Below are 20,375 nucleotides of genomic sequence, written 5' to 3' on the forward strand. Positions count from 1 at the left end.
CTTGCACGTTTCATTTCACTATGTTCTTGCATCTATCATTAAAAATGCCTAACAATCCAGTCATATTTTAATATAGCTATTCAAATTAAAAACAAACAAACAAAAACACAAAACAAAAAATTAGAATGCAACTTTAAAGTGCAATGCAACTTTATAGTATCTTAGAAAATTGGAAGCGATGTCAGGTTATCCCAGCAAGGATTTGAAGGTCCTGGCCACATCTGTTTACAAAAAATTGAGCAAGTTTTGAGCTGTCAACTCCACTGTAGCCGCACAGTCCTGAAACATGCTTCAGTCCCTTAGTTTAAAGCACTAAGTCATATAAGAGAACAGATGGTGCTGGAAAATGTAAATCTGCTTGCAAAACTCATTTTGTTTGTAAAATGATTTTGCCACCTTGTTCACTACAAATTAAAAGATTTAAAATCTTCCTGTAGAGGAATAGGGGAATAGTAGAGATGAGTTTGGTTAACCTTCTTCACCAGAAGAACTGATTCCGTTAGCTTACAGGTTGAAAGCAGCTGATAAATTACCTTTCACTTTTCAGCTGAAGCATGCAAAAATTCAGCCTCTATAACCTGAACGAAAACAAAGTTCTGAGATAGCCTCATTAAAGTTGTTCCTGTAGTTCCTTTTAATGAAAGCTGGGACGTGTAGAAGCTGGGAGAAAAAAGAGAAGTGAAAATACCTGTGTTTATGTTGAACTCAACGATTTATTGGCATAACAACTGGTTTTCTGAAAGGGTACTCGAACCAGAGTCAGCAAAGGCTGCTGTGAAAAGTATGGCCATGGCATACGTGAGCTGAAGCTGTTAATAGGGACCAGTTGACATGTAAGTTTTATAGAATTCACTGCTAAGCATCAGCGCTCTTCACCTTTTGAGTCCTGCTGGATTTGCTTCACTTAACACAGGCATCCCGGGAAGATTTCCATTCTGATAAGCAATAAGTTCAGCTACCTGTTCTGCAGAGAAGCAAAAATTCCATTTTGCATGTTCAGTTCTCACTACGATTGACTGGTTTCTGTTCTTATTGACAGTAACATTGTTTCACAGGAGGTCTCTAGATCAAGGGCATCAGTACAGAAAATTTAGTTTTAAAGTAGATTTTGAATTCGCAGAGGGGAATGAGTCTTGGAGCCTATATGTAGACATCTAGTTGATGAGGTATTTTTATGCAGCTCTGAAATAGCTGTTAAATCATGTGAAAGATCTGTGATATTTTCAGAATGTTTTGAGATAAAATGTCTGTGAATATGCAATATATATATATTAGGTAGTAAATGTTCAGGTAGTAATGCTTTATTTCAGTTTCTTTGGTACTGTAAAGGAAAGTTGAATCACGTCAACACTCAGTTGCAATCCCGCTTTACTGGTGTGCATGTAATTTCAGCAAAGTTGTAGGCTATAGTTAATCTTCTGGAGACAATCCTTAAATTTCAGAACCTACATGTGTCTATTTATAGTTATTTAAAGGAAAAAAAAAAGAACAAACAAAAAAACCTACCTCCCAAACAAAGCTTAAATAAAAGCCTTGGTAGTTTTGTGGTCAAGAAATGTGCAGTTGTTCTTCACTGTGTTAATGTAACTTCAATTTTAGTGGTTTTTGTCAACAATTATCTGTGAATACCTTGAGAATCAGGGAAGATGTACCTTCACATTTACTACATCAGACACGAACTACTGGTGAATAGCTAGCTGTCTGTCTTTTGTCTTGGAACCAGACCCAGATATCCTCTTAATATCTGGAGGAGCAGCTTTTAGTAAGGCAAAGCAAAAGCTTTCTGCTTAGTAAGGTCTAATACGTTTAGAAGAACCAGCTGAAAAAACAAAAATCATATTTTGAAATGAGATATTTTGAAAGTCACATTTTTTTTTAACATCTTGTCTATTTTCTTAGAATTGAGAATAGAATAGATGCCAAATTAGTTTGATTTTTGTGTGCGTGTGTGAATTTGGTGCAGTTACTGTGGTAGGTGGATAGGGCTGACATTGGCATCTAGAATAAAAGAAGTCGTGGCTTTGTGTGGCTAAGTTGGCCATGAAACAAAGAACACGTATCAGGCCAAATCCAGAATGACGTGATTTCAAGGGATGTTAAGCAGTAAATAATATGCGTGGCTCCCAGTTAATCAAGAGCGTTAAAGCATTTGAAACTGAATCATCTGATTGTTTTACAGCATCCCCTCCGCTGATGCTGAAGTTAGTTTCTTACTTCAATGAGAAGTTGAAAAAGCAGAAACCCGTTTTGTTAGTATACTGTCTGTAATAGCATCTTAACTCACAGTGACACTGATAATCAAATTCATAGACACTGTCACAGAGTTCCTCAGTATATATTTGTTTTCCTTGTTTTTGTCGTGCTTTTGCTTATATCTTGTTTTGTTTGCTGTCTTGTTAGATTAATCATCTTTAAAACTGGATGAAATGACGCCATTTTTCAACTAATTTCAGCATACTTTATTGTAATCAGAGAATATGATCATGATACATAAGTAGAAAATGTATTGCATAAATTTCTGTCCTCACAAAGAGCAGTGGTGTTGCTAAGGGTGCATGACCTGGGTAGCACTACCATTTGAAGGCAGCAAAGGTTTGCCTTTTAATATCGGTAATGTTTTGAGATGCAAAACATTTGATTTTTGTAATCTTTGCTCGAAGAGAGTTTGCTAGAAACTTTTTTTCCACTGTCAGTTGTTCAAAATGAGTGAAATAACTGATTTTTTGTGTATCACATTCTGTATATTCCAAAGCTTGAGGTACCCATAAGCTTTATAATGAGAAAATGCCTTTATAGATCTCAACAATTCCAAGCATCAGAATAAATAGTTTACCTTTTAATGTATTACCCAGAAAGGAAATTTATACATATATACAAGTATATATATGTTTAAACAAAAAATTTACTATATTTTAAGGTATTTTGTAAACTCTTGTACCTTCAATGTGTGCACATAACTCTGTATCTCTATAGCAAGAGATATATATACATGCATTACAGATAGGAGAATCTCTCTAAAAGTCCCAAAGGCTTAACTAGGGGCTTAAATATTTCAACACATCTGGCTCATTTAGAGCTAATGCATTGAAGGGTGACTCATAATGACTAGACTGTCGGGAGTTCTGGAGGTTTGCGATACACCCTCAGGTAATCAAGCTTTGCATCTAGTTGCTCTTTCAAAGTTATTTTAGCTCTATATGTCATATGTAAGGGATGCACTTGAGAAAGTATATTGTGTGAAAAACGCTGGTTTCATGCACATTCCCACCTTACTGAATTTTCTGTGTGATGGAAACTTAGAGGTTCAAGATGGAAAACAGAATGTCGTGTTGGGTGAATAGTAACCGCTGCTGTAATGGCTGCTGCGGCAGAACTACGACATGACACAATGTGAATACATGACAAAAGATCCTCAAAGTAAACGATTTGATCTATACACGTACCGATGTATTATATTTAACGTGCCTATTTGTCTTATAGTCATGGACAAGCGAATCATAATTTTTAATTACTTTGGGGGGGGGGAGGTGGAGTTGGCAGTTGCCTTCAAAAAAGGTTCCTTTTTTTTGCATTCAGTCAAGCAGTTCCTACTCACCTGTGTAGGTGGGGGACAAACCTAGCTCTTTATCTCTAGGATTACTTTGGGTTTTGCCTGATGAAGTAGGTGATAAACTTAAGCCCAAAGTGTTCCCTGCCCTCATAGGTCTGAGTTGTTTTGCGGTCTTTCATTTCTGGTTCACAAAAAAAAAATTTGAATCAGAAATTGTCAAGACAGTAATGTTCCTCTTTTCAATAGTAATTCAGTTACTGTTGTTTCCTTGGCATTCACTTCTCTACAAGTATGTCAAAATAGGGATTTATTGATATACTTCAAGCTACAGGTAGTCTGTTTCAGAACCTAACTCCTGCAATCAGGGCTTCTTTTCTAAATACATTTTTCCTTCTTTCAAGTTTCAGATGTAGGTGTTGAAGTAACCTGGCTGCTCTTTCATCTTCTTAATAGTTTTGTCAGAACAATATCTATAATTCATAGCAGAACTGAGGACAGGAGGAGTAGCGAACATCTGATGAGGAAAGGAATTACCAAGTGATAATATGCATAGCAGAATGTGACCTGCTTTTTTCTGCATAGACCTACATTTCAACTCCGATCCAGCATGATAAAGATGCCTGTTGAGCTGTCTTTGATATCTTGATGTCTTTCAAACTGTTGTCAAAACCTTTGTCTGAAAGCTAGCACTTGCTTTCTGTGTTCAGTCATCGGCAAATGATTTTTTTTTAACCTTGTACTCTGACTCATTCTTTTGTAGAGAAAATTTATGAGCATGATTTAATGTAATATCTTAGGCTTGTTAAATATCCCTACTAGCAATGTTGGGCAGCAGGACTACATTTTTATTTTAAATGTTCATTTGAGACTACAGTGTGGTTTAAAATGCTTAGGATCATCAGAACGCTTTTCTCAAAATGACGAGGGAATTGTGAAATCTGTATATACTCCTGCCTCAACCCTTTGAATTCTTCCTAGGTATCATCTACCCCCATTCAGCACACGCAGAATCAAGGTCTAGAATACATAAGCATTTAGGTATCCAAATATGTTCTATCTACCTTTTTATAACACTGTTTTAAATATGCAGTGGTTTTTCTAAGTGTTCTTTGCACACTTCTTGGGAGGAAAATATCAATCCTGAAAATTCAGCATTCTGTGGTTTTTTTTTTTTTTTAAGTTTCTTGGAAAAGGTGCATTTTGCCAGTTACAGTTGTATTTTAATTTAACCAGTAAAATGGTATCACATTTTCATTTTTTTTTTTTTGGCACAGGGGCTAAAAGTGTAAATATAATACATCATCTTGGGATCAGATATTTATACTAAATATCATCATCAAACACCCAAAGTTCCGATTAACTTGCTATTGGAATTGAAATAGGTATATTTGTAGCATTTAAATATTTCATTATCCATTTTGTTGCAGTGCTCCTCCTTCATAAAATATGTTGCTTCTATTGGGTGGGAATTCTTGTCAGCTACTTACAGAAAAATCTTGTGTATTTTTCAGTCTTCAGTTTTTCAATTTTTGTCTGTGACCCTGGGTATCAATTCCCTGTATTAATGGATGTTAATGTGCAGATCTTTGAGATCTACACTTACTCCATAAGCTCTTTATTTTTTTGATTTGAGCAAGGATAAATATTTAAGGGCATGATTTGATTTTAAAGGTCAATCAAGAATAGGCATCCCTGATGTCTCTTCCATGCCTTTGCCTCTTCTGCTATCGAGTAACATAGCGTAGCTGTTCACGAGCTGAAGCTTTGGTCTCAATTATTCCCCCGCTCCCTGGAACAAGATACCTTGGTGGCAAACTACTAGTTAAATGTCCTTTAAAAACATCTTTTAAATGGGCCATTCTTAGGGAGGTAAGGATGGTTTTATCAAGTACAGTTCTTCATGCCTGGTACTTCATATATGTGAGAAGGCATCCATTCCTGGTTTCTACCATGGTCTACTCTACTGGGGCTCGGAAACCATGTGAACCACGGGACTCAAGTGGTTTTAATAATCACTTTTAGCTGTGGGAATTGCTTAGCACCATGAAATCGTAGTCCTGTTGATAAGGATGCTGAAGGAGATTTTTTCAGTTTCTCACTATTCAAGAGGAAACTTGTTTGGCCTTCTGTTCTGTAGATGAGTACTGCTCTCTTGCAACTGTGTTTTCTGACTGTGAAGCTGCAAATCAAACTCTTGAATATTAAAGCATCAAATTTGAAATAGAATAAATCATTTCCACTGTCTTTGCATCCCAATTCAGCAATGAGAATTCAGACAAATTTGTGAGTCTTAATCTTCCTTTGATAAATTCCTAATGACAGTCCCTTCATAAATAATATATTTCTAAATGTTTTTAATGTTTCTCCTTTATCAACGTCCAATAGCTTCCTCAGAATAGAAGCTAGGCTTGCTGCTGATCTTTATTTTCTTTCATTTCTTTCTTATAAGAATCATGTCTAGCTCCTTGCAGTCCTCTAGCAAAAAACATGTGTTAGTTAGCTGTCACAGATCTCAAAATGCTTTAATATTTCCCTTGCTACTGTTCTCAAGCAACATAAACAAAGGGATTTTGACTAGCATCCTGAATGGAGGAACTAATGGAATCATGCTCACTTAGAAGACCTTTTTGACTTATTTGAAAAGGCTTTTAATCTTTCATGCAGACAGTTTGTGAGCTATTAAATAATACTAAATAATAATAATAGAGAGATCTGGAAGAATTGTGACCAAAGGTTGATTGCTATGGCTGTTTGCATAATATAAAATAATGAAATGCTGGCTAGGTTTCAAAACTTAGTTTTGATTTTGTTCTGATCTTGCAAATGCATGAAAATCACTCTGCAGTACAAAATACAAATGAGTGTATATATTGTAATGAATGTCTTGTAATAAGTGAAATTGCCTCATGAGTATGCATCATCAATTCAGCCCTTTGGAGAGAAGCCCTACCAGCAGTTGAATTACCAGGGATCATAATTCTAGTAAAAAGTATTCCCTGTCACTCAGGCTTCCTGCTTCTTGAGACCCATACAGGAGGATACAGCATTAATCCTCAAATCAACGGACTCCCAAGGCATTTATTATGTAGAACTCCATGTATCAGATGAAAATGGCAAAATAACCCCCTGCAGTTGGGAGAGAGGTAATGTTTGAAACAATTGGAGGAAAGCCAATAAATCTGTGGTGCTTTGAGTTTGGCCTTTCTGATAGCAATACGCTCAGATGAAGTAGGGAGCAGCTGAAGGTTGCTATTTCTAACACACTGAGCTTTGGACTATGTAAAAATGATTTCATTTTTCATTTATTTAAAACCACTTTTTATTTTCTCAGAGCTTTTTTTTTTTTTTTTTTGTGACAGTAATTTTGTGCCTGAATAATGTCTTTCCTTTCTTCATATCTGAACTTCAGGATTACAATGTGCAGCAGCTTTCCAAATCGCTGAACCTAAGCATAGCTTCAGAAGTTCACCATCCTTTTTTTTTTTTCAAAATGGAAAAGCATTTGAATCATTATTCTTTTCAGTGCCATAGAAATACCGCCTCGAATTTTAGATGCTGCCTGTGTCTGTGTTTATGCCAGATGGCTCTGGCTCAGTTGGCTAGGTTGCCATCGTACAGGAAATAGTTCTACTGTATTTCATATAGCTTTATTTACTGTCTCATTAATTTTAACTTTTTCAGAAGTTTTCCCTATTCAGAAGCCATTAGGGTTAGATTTCATGCTGTGTTAAAAATTTTCAATAACCATGCAGAGTCCTGTCACATTTAGAGAAGCAAAACAGCTATTTGAGACTGCCCCAAGTATGCTTAGTCTGTTATGTGTTTTTTTTTGGTGTGTGTGTGATCTTGGAGATAGCCTTTTTGTTCTGTTGCATTAGGTCATATTGATTTGCTTATTTAAAAATTATAACTGATGTAGTTGGCTAAAAATGTTGTATAGCAGACAGTGATTTGTAGTATATGCTAAATAAATGTGCATGCTAGAGGATGCTAGCTATGTGAGCTTTTTATTTATTATATCTGCAATTAGCTGTCTGTGTTGTGTATATTTATATGCTAGTGTTGACCTTTTTTATCCTATTGCATGTTCCACAAGTGCAGACACTCACTTTGACAGAGTGACACAACCATTTGTCTCTGAGCAAAACCTGCAAAAGAACCTGGAATGATTTGTGGTACATGGGTTGATTATATGTCCTTCAGAAGCCTTCTGAAGCAAGCTGAATGGCCCCTCATTTATTGCTGTAAACAACAAAAGCCTATTGTGCTAACTGCTGCTAAGGTTTGAAGAGGATTTTTGCTCCAAGGCACGATTTGAAGTATACTCTATTTACCTGGGGGGTTGCTGGCAAAGGTTTTTCCATCACTGTTTAATTCTTTTCCTGCAGTTATCTTGTCCATATTTCTTCTGCCTTTTATAGTAGCATGGCCAAAACACCCTGAGAAACGCTTTGCAAAATAAAAAGTAGGGTCTCGTATATCCAGGCCCTGTGGAAATGGTGAATTCCCAACAAGGTTTTCAAATTGTCAATTAGTGCTGCTTGCAGACATACTAATCTACTACAAATTTCAGAGGTACAATATCCAAGGCATGACTTCAGAGTACTTCAAAGAAAAATGGCTTTGTCAATTGGAACTGTAGTATACTTATCTTGGAGATGAGCTGTAGAGTAGGATCCAGGGACATGTGTTTTACAATGTCCCCAGTTTTCCAAATAGCTTAATAATCAGTAGAGAGAGTAATTCCTCCCTCCTCGGAGCCACTGTTCTCTCTAAAAACTCAAATTTACTTGGTTCACTAACTTGTGAAGGAAAAATTTGGGGTAGCATGGGGAAGGGGAGGTAGTAAGAGAGGGATGGTTATTTTCCTCCTTTTTTCCTTAAGCTTCTGGTAGTGTTCACAGATGTGGTTGGGTTCATCTGCGTTTAGAAACTTTAGGCTCATTTTTTCATATCTAAGGAAAATGAAATCTTTGCGTGTGAACCTTACTGGGAGGGTTCTTGAATCTCAGCCTAGTAAATTGTTTTCCTCAATGAAAAGAGCTTAAATTCAGTAGCTGGGAAAGATACTAGTGAGTAAAGCCTAACAGCAGTACTATTTCAGTGATTTTTTTTTCTTTCCTGCTTGATGTGTTCAGAAACTCTGAATAGGGCTGAACTGTAGCAGCAACTGCTTATTTGTGGGAACAGTGTTTACTGTTGTGAGCGTGTCTGACACAAATTTCTAGGTGTATTTCAGGAGACTTTGCATACTTAATCATCAAAATTGTGTAGGTGTAGTAACAGTCCTAAACTTTTAAAGTATATCCTTAAGAGTAGTAAGTTGTTTTAAATGTTACAGCTTAATTTATTGCATTTAAAGTAGGCTGAGTCTTCCACTCTAGAGTGTGGTGTTTAACTTTGATTTTTGTAACCTTGAGGAATGTCTTATTTGCAGTTAAGCTGGAATCCCCGTCTTTTTGGAGAAGTAATTGGAAGGCAGTGCAAGCTGGCTGTCAGGAAGGATTTTCAGCTGCTTGGATGGCTTCTGCAGGCTCTGTTTCTGAAGGAAAATAATTAAGCTGGAGATGCCATGAACACCTGCAAGTTCTTGTTGCACTGATGTTTTTTCTAGCTATTTACATCAGGACCCGAAAGATTCAAGTTATCAGTTGAGTCAATATCTTCAAGCTATTCAGCACTGGACATGTCTCTCTGCACCTGTATACTTACTGAAATACCTAGAACCTTTCATTTATACTAATATAAAACGGATCATAATTATCTCATGATCTCTTAAAAAACAAACAAAGCATATTTCAGACACAAAGTCTGTGTTTCAGGAAACTAAATTCAGACAATTGGCTCTAATTGTTGGCCTTGCCTTCTAAATAGAGACAGACCTAGCAAAACTAAAGCAAGGAGTTAGAAAAAGGAGCCAGCTACCCAACAGTACTATGTGGTTTTGGTAGGTAATTACACACACGTTTCATTCTTAGTTAATTACTTACATTTTCAGATATTGCAGAAAGAGCCAGCCTTTGGGGGGATTTGCATTCATTGTGGCTTTATCAAACTATTAATGACATTATTCTGGCAAACTCAATTTTCCTGCCTTTCAGTAAAGGCCAGAAAATGCAAAACCCAGAGTATCAGAAGTCACCGGTGAAACACTAGTTTTACTTGAACAATGCTGAATGTATGTAACTGAAATTGAAAAGATATCTGTAGAAAACTGCAGGTGTGCCTATTTTTTACATAAATCCTTATTCTAATATTATGGAATCTTTTCAGGTCTGCTTTCTCATTTTCAAGCGTAGCCTGAAAACATCTGGCATCGCTCCCTTAAATCCTCCTAATCTTCTGTTTGATTAAACACATCCTGCTCTAGTTATGACCCATCAGAGAAGAAAAAATAAAGCATATTTCATACGCTTACTTCAGATGTCTCTCCAGCATTTTATATGTAAAAGGTTTTGGCTTGTGTTCATATTAAAAGTAAAGACAGGTGAACAAATAACTGTAGCATTTAATGAACTGGGTTTTTTGAAAAGCAATTTTTTAAAGAAAGTTACCAAACTAAAATCACTCCTTTCTGTAACATTTTAATAAAGATAAGTAAATAGAATCAACTATTTACATATATTGCTAATATCTCTCTTGCTACTTTTGCTTTAAAAATTTGAATTTCTTCGCTGGTAAAGAATCAGTGGGGGGGGGGAGGAGGGGGTTAGGCTTTTTAAGGTTTGATACTGCTTGTGAAGACCTCAATCCTGCTTGATAATTGTATGTGATATTTATTAAAATACTTGCTGATAAACTAGCAGATGTTTGCAAGTGCAGGAACAGTAACTTTGCCCAAAGGCAGGTGGCAGTTCTTTGATTCAGGTGAAATAGCCAAGCAGCCTGCTGACTTGCTGTAGTCATCCTACAGCTGGACTGCATTAAATGAAAGGCTGCCCCTCTTGAAGGCAACTGTCCGTTTAAAGCTCATCTTACTGTAACATTTTATAATAGGTGAAGTTAGAATTTTTTGGACTTGAGATCCAATTCTTTATCTCATTTTATAGATCTGAATCTCTCTTTTGGTGAAGCCAACTAACTCTAGTTGGAGAATTTCTTTTATTTTGCTTTAAAGAAATGTTTACGGGGCTTTGGATAAACCAGAACTCTCTTGAGTGCATGATCTTATTTTATAGATATTTAAGACATACGAACTTGAAGATATTCTGTCATGGCTTCAGGAGCTATGAGCCTGAACACAATTTTTTTGGCTTCATATGAGATTAAGTATTGATTACAATGAAAAGCATTATCTGTATTTGCATGTATTTTGATAGGTAGGACGTATTGCAATAAAAATGAGTTACTGATTGTGGAAGTGAATTGTGTGATTAAAATAAAAACTGTTTGTAATGACTAGAATAAAGATTATGAACAACAAAGCTTTAAAAGTGGAAAGACTTTCCTATTTTAGTGGCTGTAGCTGAGTTCATTTAACTGTGAAGATTATTATTTTTTCATTCCAAGAAGTGTTCCATACAGAATGTACCTTGTGCTTGTTTTTTAAGGTTTGTTTTTATTTTCAAACACCTTTTCATCCACGGTTTAATTTGTTACAAGTCTGCAAACAATATTCTGCCATTTCAATGGTATAGAGAAAATGAGACCCCCAAAATTTTTCTTTGCATTTAATGGTGATAGACATTAAGTTGGCATAATTGTTTACTTCCTTAAATTCCCTAGCCAAATACTGTACTTCCCTCTGTGGGGCCAAATTTTGTTTTGCTATACAGAGTGAATCGTATACTACCAGGCGCAGTGGAGTGAAAATTTTATCACTGTGTTATTAGAACCAGTGGAAGAAGTAGGAACCTGAATTTGATGCATGCTTCAAATATACACATAGCAGCAGGACATTCAACTTGCAAATTGTTTTCTCGATATCTTATATTCCACATTAGGAAGTCCGTGGCAAGTATTATTACAGAGAACATCCAGCTTCTTGCTTCTCTGCTGTATGATACTTACCTTACAGTATACTAAGAAATCTCTACTACTTAATACCTGTTTATTTCATGTCTCAATAGCTCTGCAAAGTGTGGATTCCTTTTCTCATGTTGATATGCCGTTGATGACATCTTGTGCTCATCAGTCAGTTTTGAACAGAGGCTTTTAGTTATTCAGAGCACAGGATCTAGCACTGTGTAAAGCTGGTGAGCAAGTTTAGTAAACCAACAAAGCTGAAAGCAGCCACATTTTTTGTTCAATATTAATGATAACAATATTGTGTTTAAAAAAATAAAACCACCAAAACTAATACCACAATTAAAAATTTGACTTGTGTGCTGTCATAGAAAAAAGGTTTATTTTCTTCCCTCCTCTGTTTTTTTATCTGTAGATTTATTTAGTGTTCACTGCTGTTGCATCACAAATGTTGGTCACATGTAGAGAGTAGTTTTAAGATCAGCAGTTAGTTTCTTGAGTATCACTCTTATTTTTGCTGTCCCCCCCACCCCCCCACCCCAACTGGTTCAGTGAGCTGTAAGCGATCACTAAGGGTCTGTGTGGGTACTGTTGCCAGCCCAAATAAGGGACAGAAGTACAAACATATAGCCATGAGGAACAGAACATACGGAGGAAAATGAGCTCAGTCTTATCCTAGAAACTTGTGCTGGGAGGCCCAAGTTATTAGCAGAACTACAGTATAAACCTTGACAGCTGTGGTTCTGCTTAGCCTTTGCTACTTGTTTGCAACTTACCTTGCACTTGCATTTGTGTGATTGTTGAGCAAGTTTAGGGAATAGACTAGGCTGAAAATTAATTGTTTGAGGGTTTTCTATCATTTGGTTTTCAGGCTTTTTTCCTTTACTCAGTTCACGTAGGCACAAAATACAAGCTACCACAAAAGAGAGGACACAGGTTTATGGCAGCCGAGTTGCCCTCTGACATCCAAGCTAAAACTAGAGTGCAATTAAATGATTCAAGTGGTAACTTACAGGCATGTACGTGTATAGAATTAAGATGATAACCCAGCATGAGTATGAGGTTTGGTGCCATGTTGAATGCAATTTTCTGTAAATAATTTTTTCATACTTTATTTTACAGTTGCTGCTAACTTACAGAAGATAGTAGATGATCCAAAGGCCTTGAAAACATTGACTTTTAAGTTGGTAAGTTCCTAAGTAATGGGTAGTACAGCAAATACAGCTTCAGAAACAGAAATATTCTCTTATTAAAGAACAGCCTGTTAATTCTTTTTCAAATAGTTGAAAATGCTATGCCAACCATTTAGCAAAAACTGAAAAACATTTTCTGGCCTTCTCTACATCAGCTGAAAAACATCACAAGAAACTACTCTTAAAGGTTTGAGCTTGTAATGCGTGAACAAAGCTTTCTATCTGTGACAGTATCTCTTCTGACTTCTGAGGGTGAAAGCATTTATATTTTTGTGCTGTTTCTCATTCTCTTCTATCTGTCCTAATATATTTTTAGCCAGTTGGATGCTGTCATCCAATAAAGTTGTCAAAGATTATTAAGTACATGTGAATTTAATGAAACTTCTGTCTTTGATAGGGTGGAGAAGGGAGGTAAAGGTGTAGGGAGAATCCTTAGAGAACAGTTGCATTTGATTTTAGTTATTACTTAGAGAAACAGAACAGGGAGTGTGTCAACTTCTTGTGAGAAGTTCTCAAAATTTGTGAGCTGTGACAGACAGTCATGCCCATCAGTTGCAAAACAGAAGTCTGTAGAAAAGATGATATCAAAAGTGCTCACAAGGCTGATTTTAATCTCTAGACCAGTTACACCACTGATTTTTTTTTGTAAGACAGTCAATTAGATTTACACTGCAAAGTAATAACTTGCATTTTCCAGTTATCCAGAAACTCTTGCAAGGAATCGTGGAATATTTGATTTTCATTATGGACTTCTGAAGGTGATCTAGCTCAACTTTCTGCACAAAGCAGGTCCGTCTTTGAACTTGCATGAGGTTACTCATGGCCTTTCCCGGTGTAGTTTAAATATTGAAGGATAGAGATTCATCTGAGCAACCTGTTCTGGTATTTAACCACTCTCATTGTAAGCAGTTTTTTCGCCAATTTCTTAGTGGAATATACCATGCTTCAACTTGTTTCCGCTGTCCTGTATCCTTTTATTGCACACCTTCAAGAAGAGCATGGCTTCATCTTCTCTCTCTATATAACCTCCCTTGTAGTAGTTGAAGAGGGCAGAAAGATCTCCTTTTAATCTTTTCTTCTTAAGGGTTTTCTGCTTTTCTGTAGATGACATGCACTCTTGCCAACAAATCTTAGTAGCTTTCCACTGGACTCTCTCCAGTACATCATGTCTGTCTGTACTGAGGAGCCCAATGTGGACATGGTACTTCAAGTGAAACCTCCAAAGCACCAAACAGAGGGAACAATCACCTCCTGCCTGTTGGCTACGCCTTTGCTAATACAGCCCTATACACAGCAGTCATCACTAAAATTATATGTTGCTGCCTCACCCTCAACACATTGTCCATTGGTAGCCCAGGTCCTTTCTACAAAGCTGGGGTACTTCACAAGCTGCCCGGTGTGTTCTGGCATAACTCTAGCTGTAAGGACTTGCTTATGCACATAAAAATGCCATTGAGCAGCTGTGTGCACAACAGGAAGAGGAAGCAGACATCACTTGTTCATCAGTTTATGAAGTAATTTCCTTACTGTGGAAATGTGGGCAGCCCTCAATGAAAGGACTTAACCCTGACCCCAGTATTTCTGTCAAATGTTTTTAATAGTGACAACCTAAGAGATAGTGTAATGGAAATGGTTTTTAGATAGTCTAAAGGAAGCATGAAGGAAAGAAACAAACTAATTGCTACAGTATTCATGCAGTCTGGATTTTATCTCATTTTCAGCTATTTCATTGAGTAGATAAGTTGACAGATGAGATGTTTGAAATTACTATGTGTGAGAGAGAACCTAAAACCTACTTTAACAGGACATTAGGGATATGTAGTCAAGTAGCTCCATAACTTTGCAGGGGGAAGGACATTCATTCACATCAGTTCTGAGGAATTTTGAAGTTTCAGTGAGAAACAGGTGAAAAACCCTGGGAAGAACTGCAGAAAGAGCTAAACTGGAGAAAACTCTACCTGTTAGGTTAAGTTCCCTCTACCTCTACTCTTAGTTCTGGTAGTCCTCTGCTAATGGACACTTTCTTCCAATCCCACTTCTTCCAACACCTGCCACCATTTCAGTTACATGAAGGTCACCCTTTCCACTGCTTTCTTCTCCTTAGTTCTTCACATCAACCTTCTTTCAGCTGAGCATCCACACTTGAAATTTAATCTTGCTTCCACCATATTTCATTACTGTTTGCACCTCCAATCCTCTTTTTATCTTCTATATATGTCACATTAAACTGACATTGTGCCTGGGCCTGTCCTGAGTTGCACTTTTTGCCCTGGACCGTGAGTCCTAATTTTGGTTGATTTTGATGTGCTCATGATGGATATAATTTATATTAATAACTTTGCATTCCAAAGTCTTATTTCAGAATTGATGTGCTGCATTTGTTTTTATTTCTTGGTAAAATCAAGTTGAAAAATTTACATACCTAAAACTATTGAATGATTAGCTATGTAACTACCAAACTCTTGACAATTAGCTTTCAGCGCCCCTTGCTGAGAGTGACTCAGACACATGTGAAAGAGTAGACTGAATGCCTGTTAGATAATTGAGTCTCCAGAATCACAGCTTTGTTTATAAAAGCAGCTGCTTCAGATGGGCTGTAAAGAGCCATTTTTAGAGTAAGTGACCTAGTTGGTGATAATGTATTAATTCAGGATTGTTCTTCCCATGTCATTTTTTAAATATAGATTTGAGTAATTTTAACTGACTAAATCATTTGGACTCATTTTTCCTCTACAATCCAGTAAAATCACTAGAAAATACCCCTTTCTTTTTAGGAAGGGATTGGGGTACAGGACATGTAACTCTAATGGTTTTGTTTCTTTGCCCGTTACTATCTAAATATAGCTTAAAGGCTGATGCTGCTTTTTTTTTTTTTCCAGTCGATCTGTTCTTGCTGTCTAAACATCTGACTTCGGCTTTATTGTATAAGCAATGGAATCTCACCAAGACTGTTTAGATAAATAGATATACCAGAGGTGATATAGAAGTCTGTGTTGTTTCTAATTCACATACTTAAATTAGAGGCTTGAGATTCTGAAATTTAATATCCCATAGTATCCAGTTACTGTTTTTATATGTTGAAAACAAAGCAACTTGAAAACTTATGTTGGGATATTTCTTTGTTTTAGCTTGATGTATTGCTTAAATGCTGGGGTGCAGTCAATGTCACAAGGTGTTTCAGATTCCAGTGAGTGAATGGTGTTATATTCGTAGGCCTTATCGCAGTCAGAATTAATAGACAGTCCTAAATCAATGCCTTTGTCCCTCCTAAAGGTAAGTTCCACTGTCTAGGTAACAGTTCCTGAGGTTAATTTTTAACCTAAGTCTCTTGCTAATAGTTTTAACCAGCTTCCTGGGAAAAGAACCTAACCACAAGAAGTATCTAATTTATTCTTACTCTTGATTAATTTAATGTAAGTTCAATTTCTACCTGCTCTTAAATTGTGTCGTATGGTAGCTAAATAAATTGTTGTCTAGGAGAATTGTCATTTGTTTTTCTTCACCTCTTAGCAAGGTCTCACTGAATCTGGGAGCACTTATATATGGTTTGATTAAAACACATTTTCTTGGTAAATATTTCATGGGGATTCAAAGTCTAAATCTAGGTAATCCTATATCCATTCGGAGGATTCAGTTGAAAAGTGTTCTTTAGTATAGGATTAGTTACTATTTGTGGACAAGGAATCTGGTTAGTATCTCAGTGCTTGCAGATTGCTTTTGCTGGTGTTTTGCTGGTATATTATTTCTATTCAAACAGCAAGTATTTTCATTTGGGAAACAAGAAGTTATGTCTTAAGCATTTCTGTCTTTAGTGAACTTATTTATTATTTTGGGAATAATTAAAGTGAGGTGTCTGAATAAACCTGTCTTCAAGGTTTTGTCTCCTTGTGTATTTAAGTGCATCTTTGATCTTACAATGGTGATGTTCTACAAAACATGCATAATATTAAACCTCCTTCACTTGTCGTGGCTAACGCAGAATTATGACTTCCCTGCAGGATCCAGCTGTCCACACTTTTGGAAGGAGGCTGTTTTAATACACAAGTATTATTTCTTGAGGAAACACAAAACTATTATGCATCATAATTAACATTTTATCCGAGAATTTTTCTTATGAAAAAAGGGAGAAAATATCATTAATGAAAGAAAGCATTCACTCCCTTAACAGTGAATTGCAAATAGTAAGAGCTCTTCTCGTATGCTGCAGTTTGCATATAGCTTTACTATGCTAAACACAAACTATAAGGTAGTAGGTTTCCAATGCATTAAATATTAGGCAGTACTGATTGATCAGGAAGGCATTTAAAAATCTGTATGCATCTAGGTAAGTTGCTTAGCATGTCTTTCAGGAAATTGATAGTTAGCTAGGGCGTAGAATGATGTAAATAATACTCTTTTTATCATGACATTTTACATGCAAAATGCAAACTCCGTTTATTTAGTAAATTCCCAGCTCAAAAAAACAATGAGACTTCCTAATAACCAGTGATCGTGATCTCAGACTTTTAGCTTGCTACTTCAGTGGACTAAGGCCTTTTAAAAACTGCCTGAAAGGAGAACTTGTGTGTGTGATAAAAGTAAATTTGAAGGAGTAGCTTGATGTAATGTTTTCACAAGTACCAATAAAGTTTATTTTTGGTTGTGAAAACTCAATGTATAATGTCATTTGGTGTACATTGTATGTGTGATCGGAAAGGTTCTGACAGTTTGGAGGGGACATACTAGTAAGTCTGAAGGCACTTTTTGAAGTAATTTACCATTACACACTTCACTCAATTTTATTATTACTTTGAATTATCTGCTCCGTAGGTGTAGAATGCATTTTAAAAAATGAAAAAAATATTATTAAAAATAGTCAATTATGTGCTACAGAAGCTGATTTTTAACTTAAAAATGAAAATATTAAAATACCTTGCCTATGTAATATATTTTTTTAAGCAGACCTAAATCAACTGTTCAGTCTGAAGCAAGATGGTTTTTATATTCTTCATGTTATTTGTGAAAAATGAACTGATTATTTGTGCCGGTTTGTTCAGTAACAGACATTACTAAAGATTCTGAACCATACAATTTGAAGTGCTAGATGGTATAGTCAGAAAGGGGACATTCTTTTGCAACTATTTGTATATACTTCTCATAGGCTGCTTCAGTTTCTTGTTTAAAAATTCATTGGGTTGGTATTCCAAACAGACTTTGTAGCTGGACTCAGGAGTCTTTTTTTTCAGACATTGGGAGTCTACAGCACAACAGTAAAAGGTGGATTCTGTATATGTAGGTTATTTGGTCTTCACAAGTGAAAATGACACTCAGATGAAAAAACAAGTTCAGCTCACATTTGGGAAGTTTGGGTTAAAGAATTTTGGTCTTTAAGTGACCTTTTGGGATAGCTGCAGAGAGCATTTTGTTTCTCTGTGTTCATTTCCCAGTCTTTCATGTTTGTTTTTTTTTTTGTTGTTGTTTGGTTGGTTTTTTAATATTGATTCAAAGATTGTGCTAAAATGAAGGATGCAGTGGACTGATGCTGACAGAAAATAGACTAAGTAATGTGAAAGCTTTTCTTCAAGTAAGCTGTTTGCTGACTAGGCAATACAGGGAAAATTTATAGCCTGATTGTCAAACACTCCTTTTTAACCTGGTGTCCTAAACATTTCTGTTTTTACTTGCAGGCCTCTGGCTGTGACGGCACTGAGATTCCTGATGAAGTGAAACTGATTGGGTTTGCTCAGTTAAGTGTCAGCTGATGTCTGTCTCATGACCCCAAGCCAAATTGTGAGATTACGAAGAGGCCAGCTTAGATGCAAAGGAAAATTAATGCACCACACACTGAGTTCTGCTTCATTCTCTAGCAATTCACAAAGTCAGAACAAGCAAAGCCCACAGCTACACCGCTGCTGCTAATGTTCAAAATGCTACTAAATGTCTTAGCAGTTGATTTGGATTTCCCCCAAGTGAAAAGCCTGTGGAAATGCACTCAGGTGGCTGTATTCATTGGTTACAAAAGGAATTTTCTATCAAGCTTCTTTCATAAACTTTTGAGTGATACTATTTTCTTCTTGTACTTGTGGTTGATAATACTGCCTCTGTTCTGTTATACTTAGAAGTTAGCATAAATATAAAAGTTGAGAATTACTAGCTGAACTTGAATTCTAGTTTTAAAACTGACTGTGAATTTTATTTTTCGTATATTTATGCTTTACACATCCTAGTAATAAGAAAATGATTTGACTTGGTTACATGTTATTTACAGTTAATCTCCCATTATTTAAAAAAAATAATAATTCAGGTATCTTTGAACTTCTAGGGTGTTTTTTTTTTTTTAAATCAATTAATTAGGCATTAGCAAGCTTTTGTTAGTTGTGTCTAAAAACCAGTCCACAAACTGATTGTCAAGGATGTGGGAGGTGCCTTGAAGACATTAATGTTTTAAGAATGTGCCTGAGGCTGCTTCAATTTAGAATAATCTCCATTTTCTGTAAGTACCATATATATGGTACTGTATAATAGTAATCTGAGCAAAGAGGGATTATACAGTAGCAAAGGTGTTAGTGTCTTTTGACTATGCTTTATTGGGGAATATATGAGCTAGAACTACTTTAAACTGTTGTTGTTGAGGTAGACTGCTTACTGTGTCCATCTCTGATTTGACGTATCCTTAATGATAGAAACTGGTATCATACAGGTGATAAAAACTTGAAGAACAGATTTCTGAAGCTTTACTTGAAATTCTGCAAAATACCAAGGTGGAGTAAAAATAATAGGGCTTTGTGCAATGGTCCAGTAAAACTGTTAGAAAGAAAACACTTCTGACCCAAGTAGTCTTACGCTTAACCTGTGGCATAGATGTTATGGAGCTAGTGAACCTTAGAAAGATTATCAAATATGGAGACATATTCCTTGGACGTTACAATTTAAACTACTTCCTAGCTAATTCTAGATAAACGGCAGCTCTTTAATGTACTGAAAATGGCAAATATATATTATTAAGAGAAGTTATTTATAATGCCTTGTCATAATCGTTGAGGTGTTCTAGAGCCATTTGCGTATGACTCAGTGTAATTCCATTCCATCCTCTTGTTTACATGATGATTACTCCAAGATGACTGCAAAGGTAAAAAATAAAAAATAAAAATAGAAGTGTATTGCACAAACAGATTTGCGTTTTGAATTTCTGTGCTCTGTGTACATTTCAATTGCTGTGTGGTGGGGTGATGTTATAACTCTTTGCTGCCTTTATTTAGTTGATGATGAGTGGCACCTGTGCAAGGGACATGGCTCCCTGTGTTGTGGAGAAGAAAGAGAGAAAACACCATTTTCCCGCTAACAGTGCTTCGCAGAAGCCATTTTTAAGACTTTGAACTGCTGAGGTGTTCATACTTCAAGAAATTATTCTGGAGCAGGACTTTTTATTCTTGTGGGAAGCCGGTGTGTCTGAGGAGGAGGCCTCAGGGTGGGGCTAGGGCTGTGACCTGCTGCTTCTGGCCCAGGTATGGGCTGATGGCTGCAGCTGGGACTTGCTGGGGCAATTAAGGCCCTCCCCAGGTGATTGGTGCCCTCAGGACCAGTTGTGTGGAAAGCCCCGTGCCTGGGTGAAGGCTTTGGTGGTACGTGGCTGTAGTGGCCAGGGGCTGGGTCCTGTGGTGTGGCGGGTGGAAGGGCCCTGTGCTCCA

The 20,375-nt window shown here is 36.5% G+C and overlaps 1 protein-coding gene across 1 annotated transcript in view; it reads left to right on the top strand.

Moving 5' to 3' along the window:
- Positions 1-19,858, top strand: part of STK39 (serine/threonine kinase 39) — a 91,648-nt gene extending 71,790 nt beyond the window's left edge. Inside the window, 2 exon segments of the mRNA XM_080600978.1 lie at positions 12,638-12,702; positions 18,375-19,858. Of these exon segments, the coding sequence (XP_080457104.1) occupies positions 12,638-12,702; positions 18,375-18,449 (140 nt within the window). The 3' untranslated portion in view covers positions 18,450-19,858.
- The last annotated feature ends 517 nt before the right edge of the window (positions 19,859-20,375 follow it).

Source organism: Anser brachyrhynchus, assembly GCF_964034855.1.
Source record: "Anser brachyrhynchus genome assembly, chromosome: 7".
Lineage (NCBI taxonomy): Eukaryota > Metazoa > Chordata > Aves > Anseriformes > Anatidae > Anser > Anser brachyrhynchus.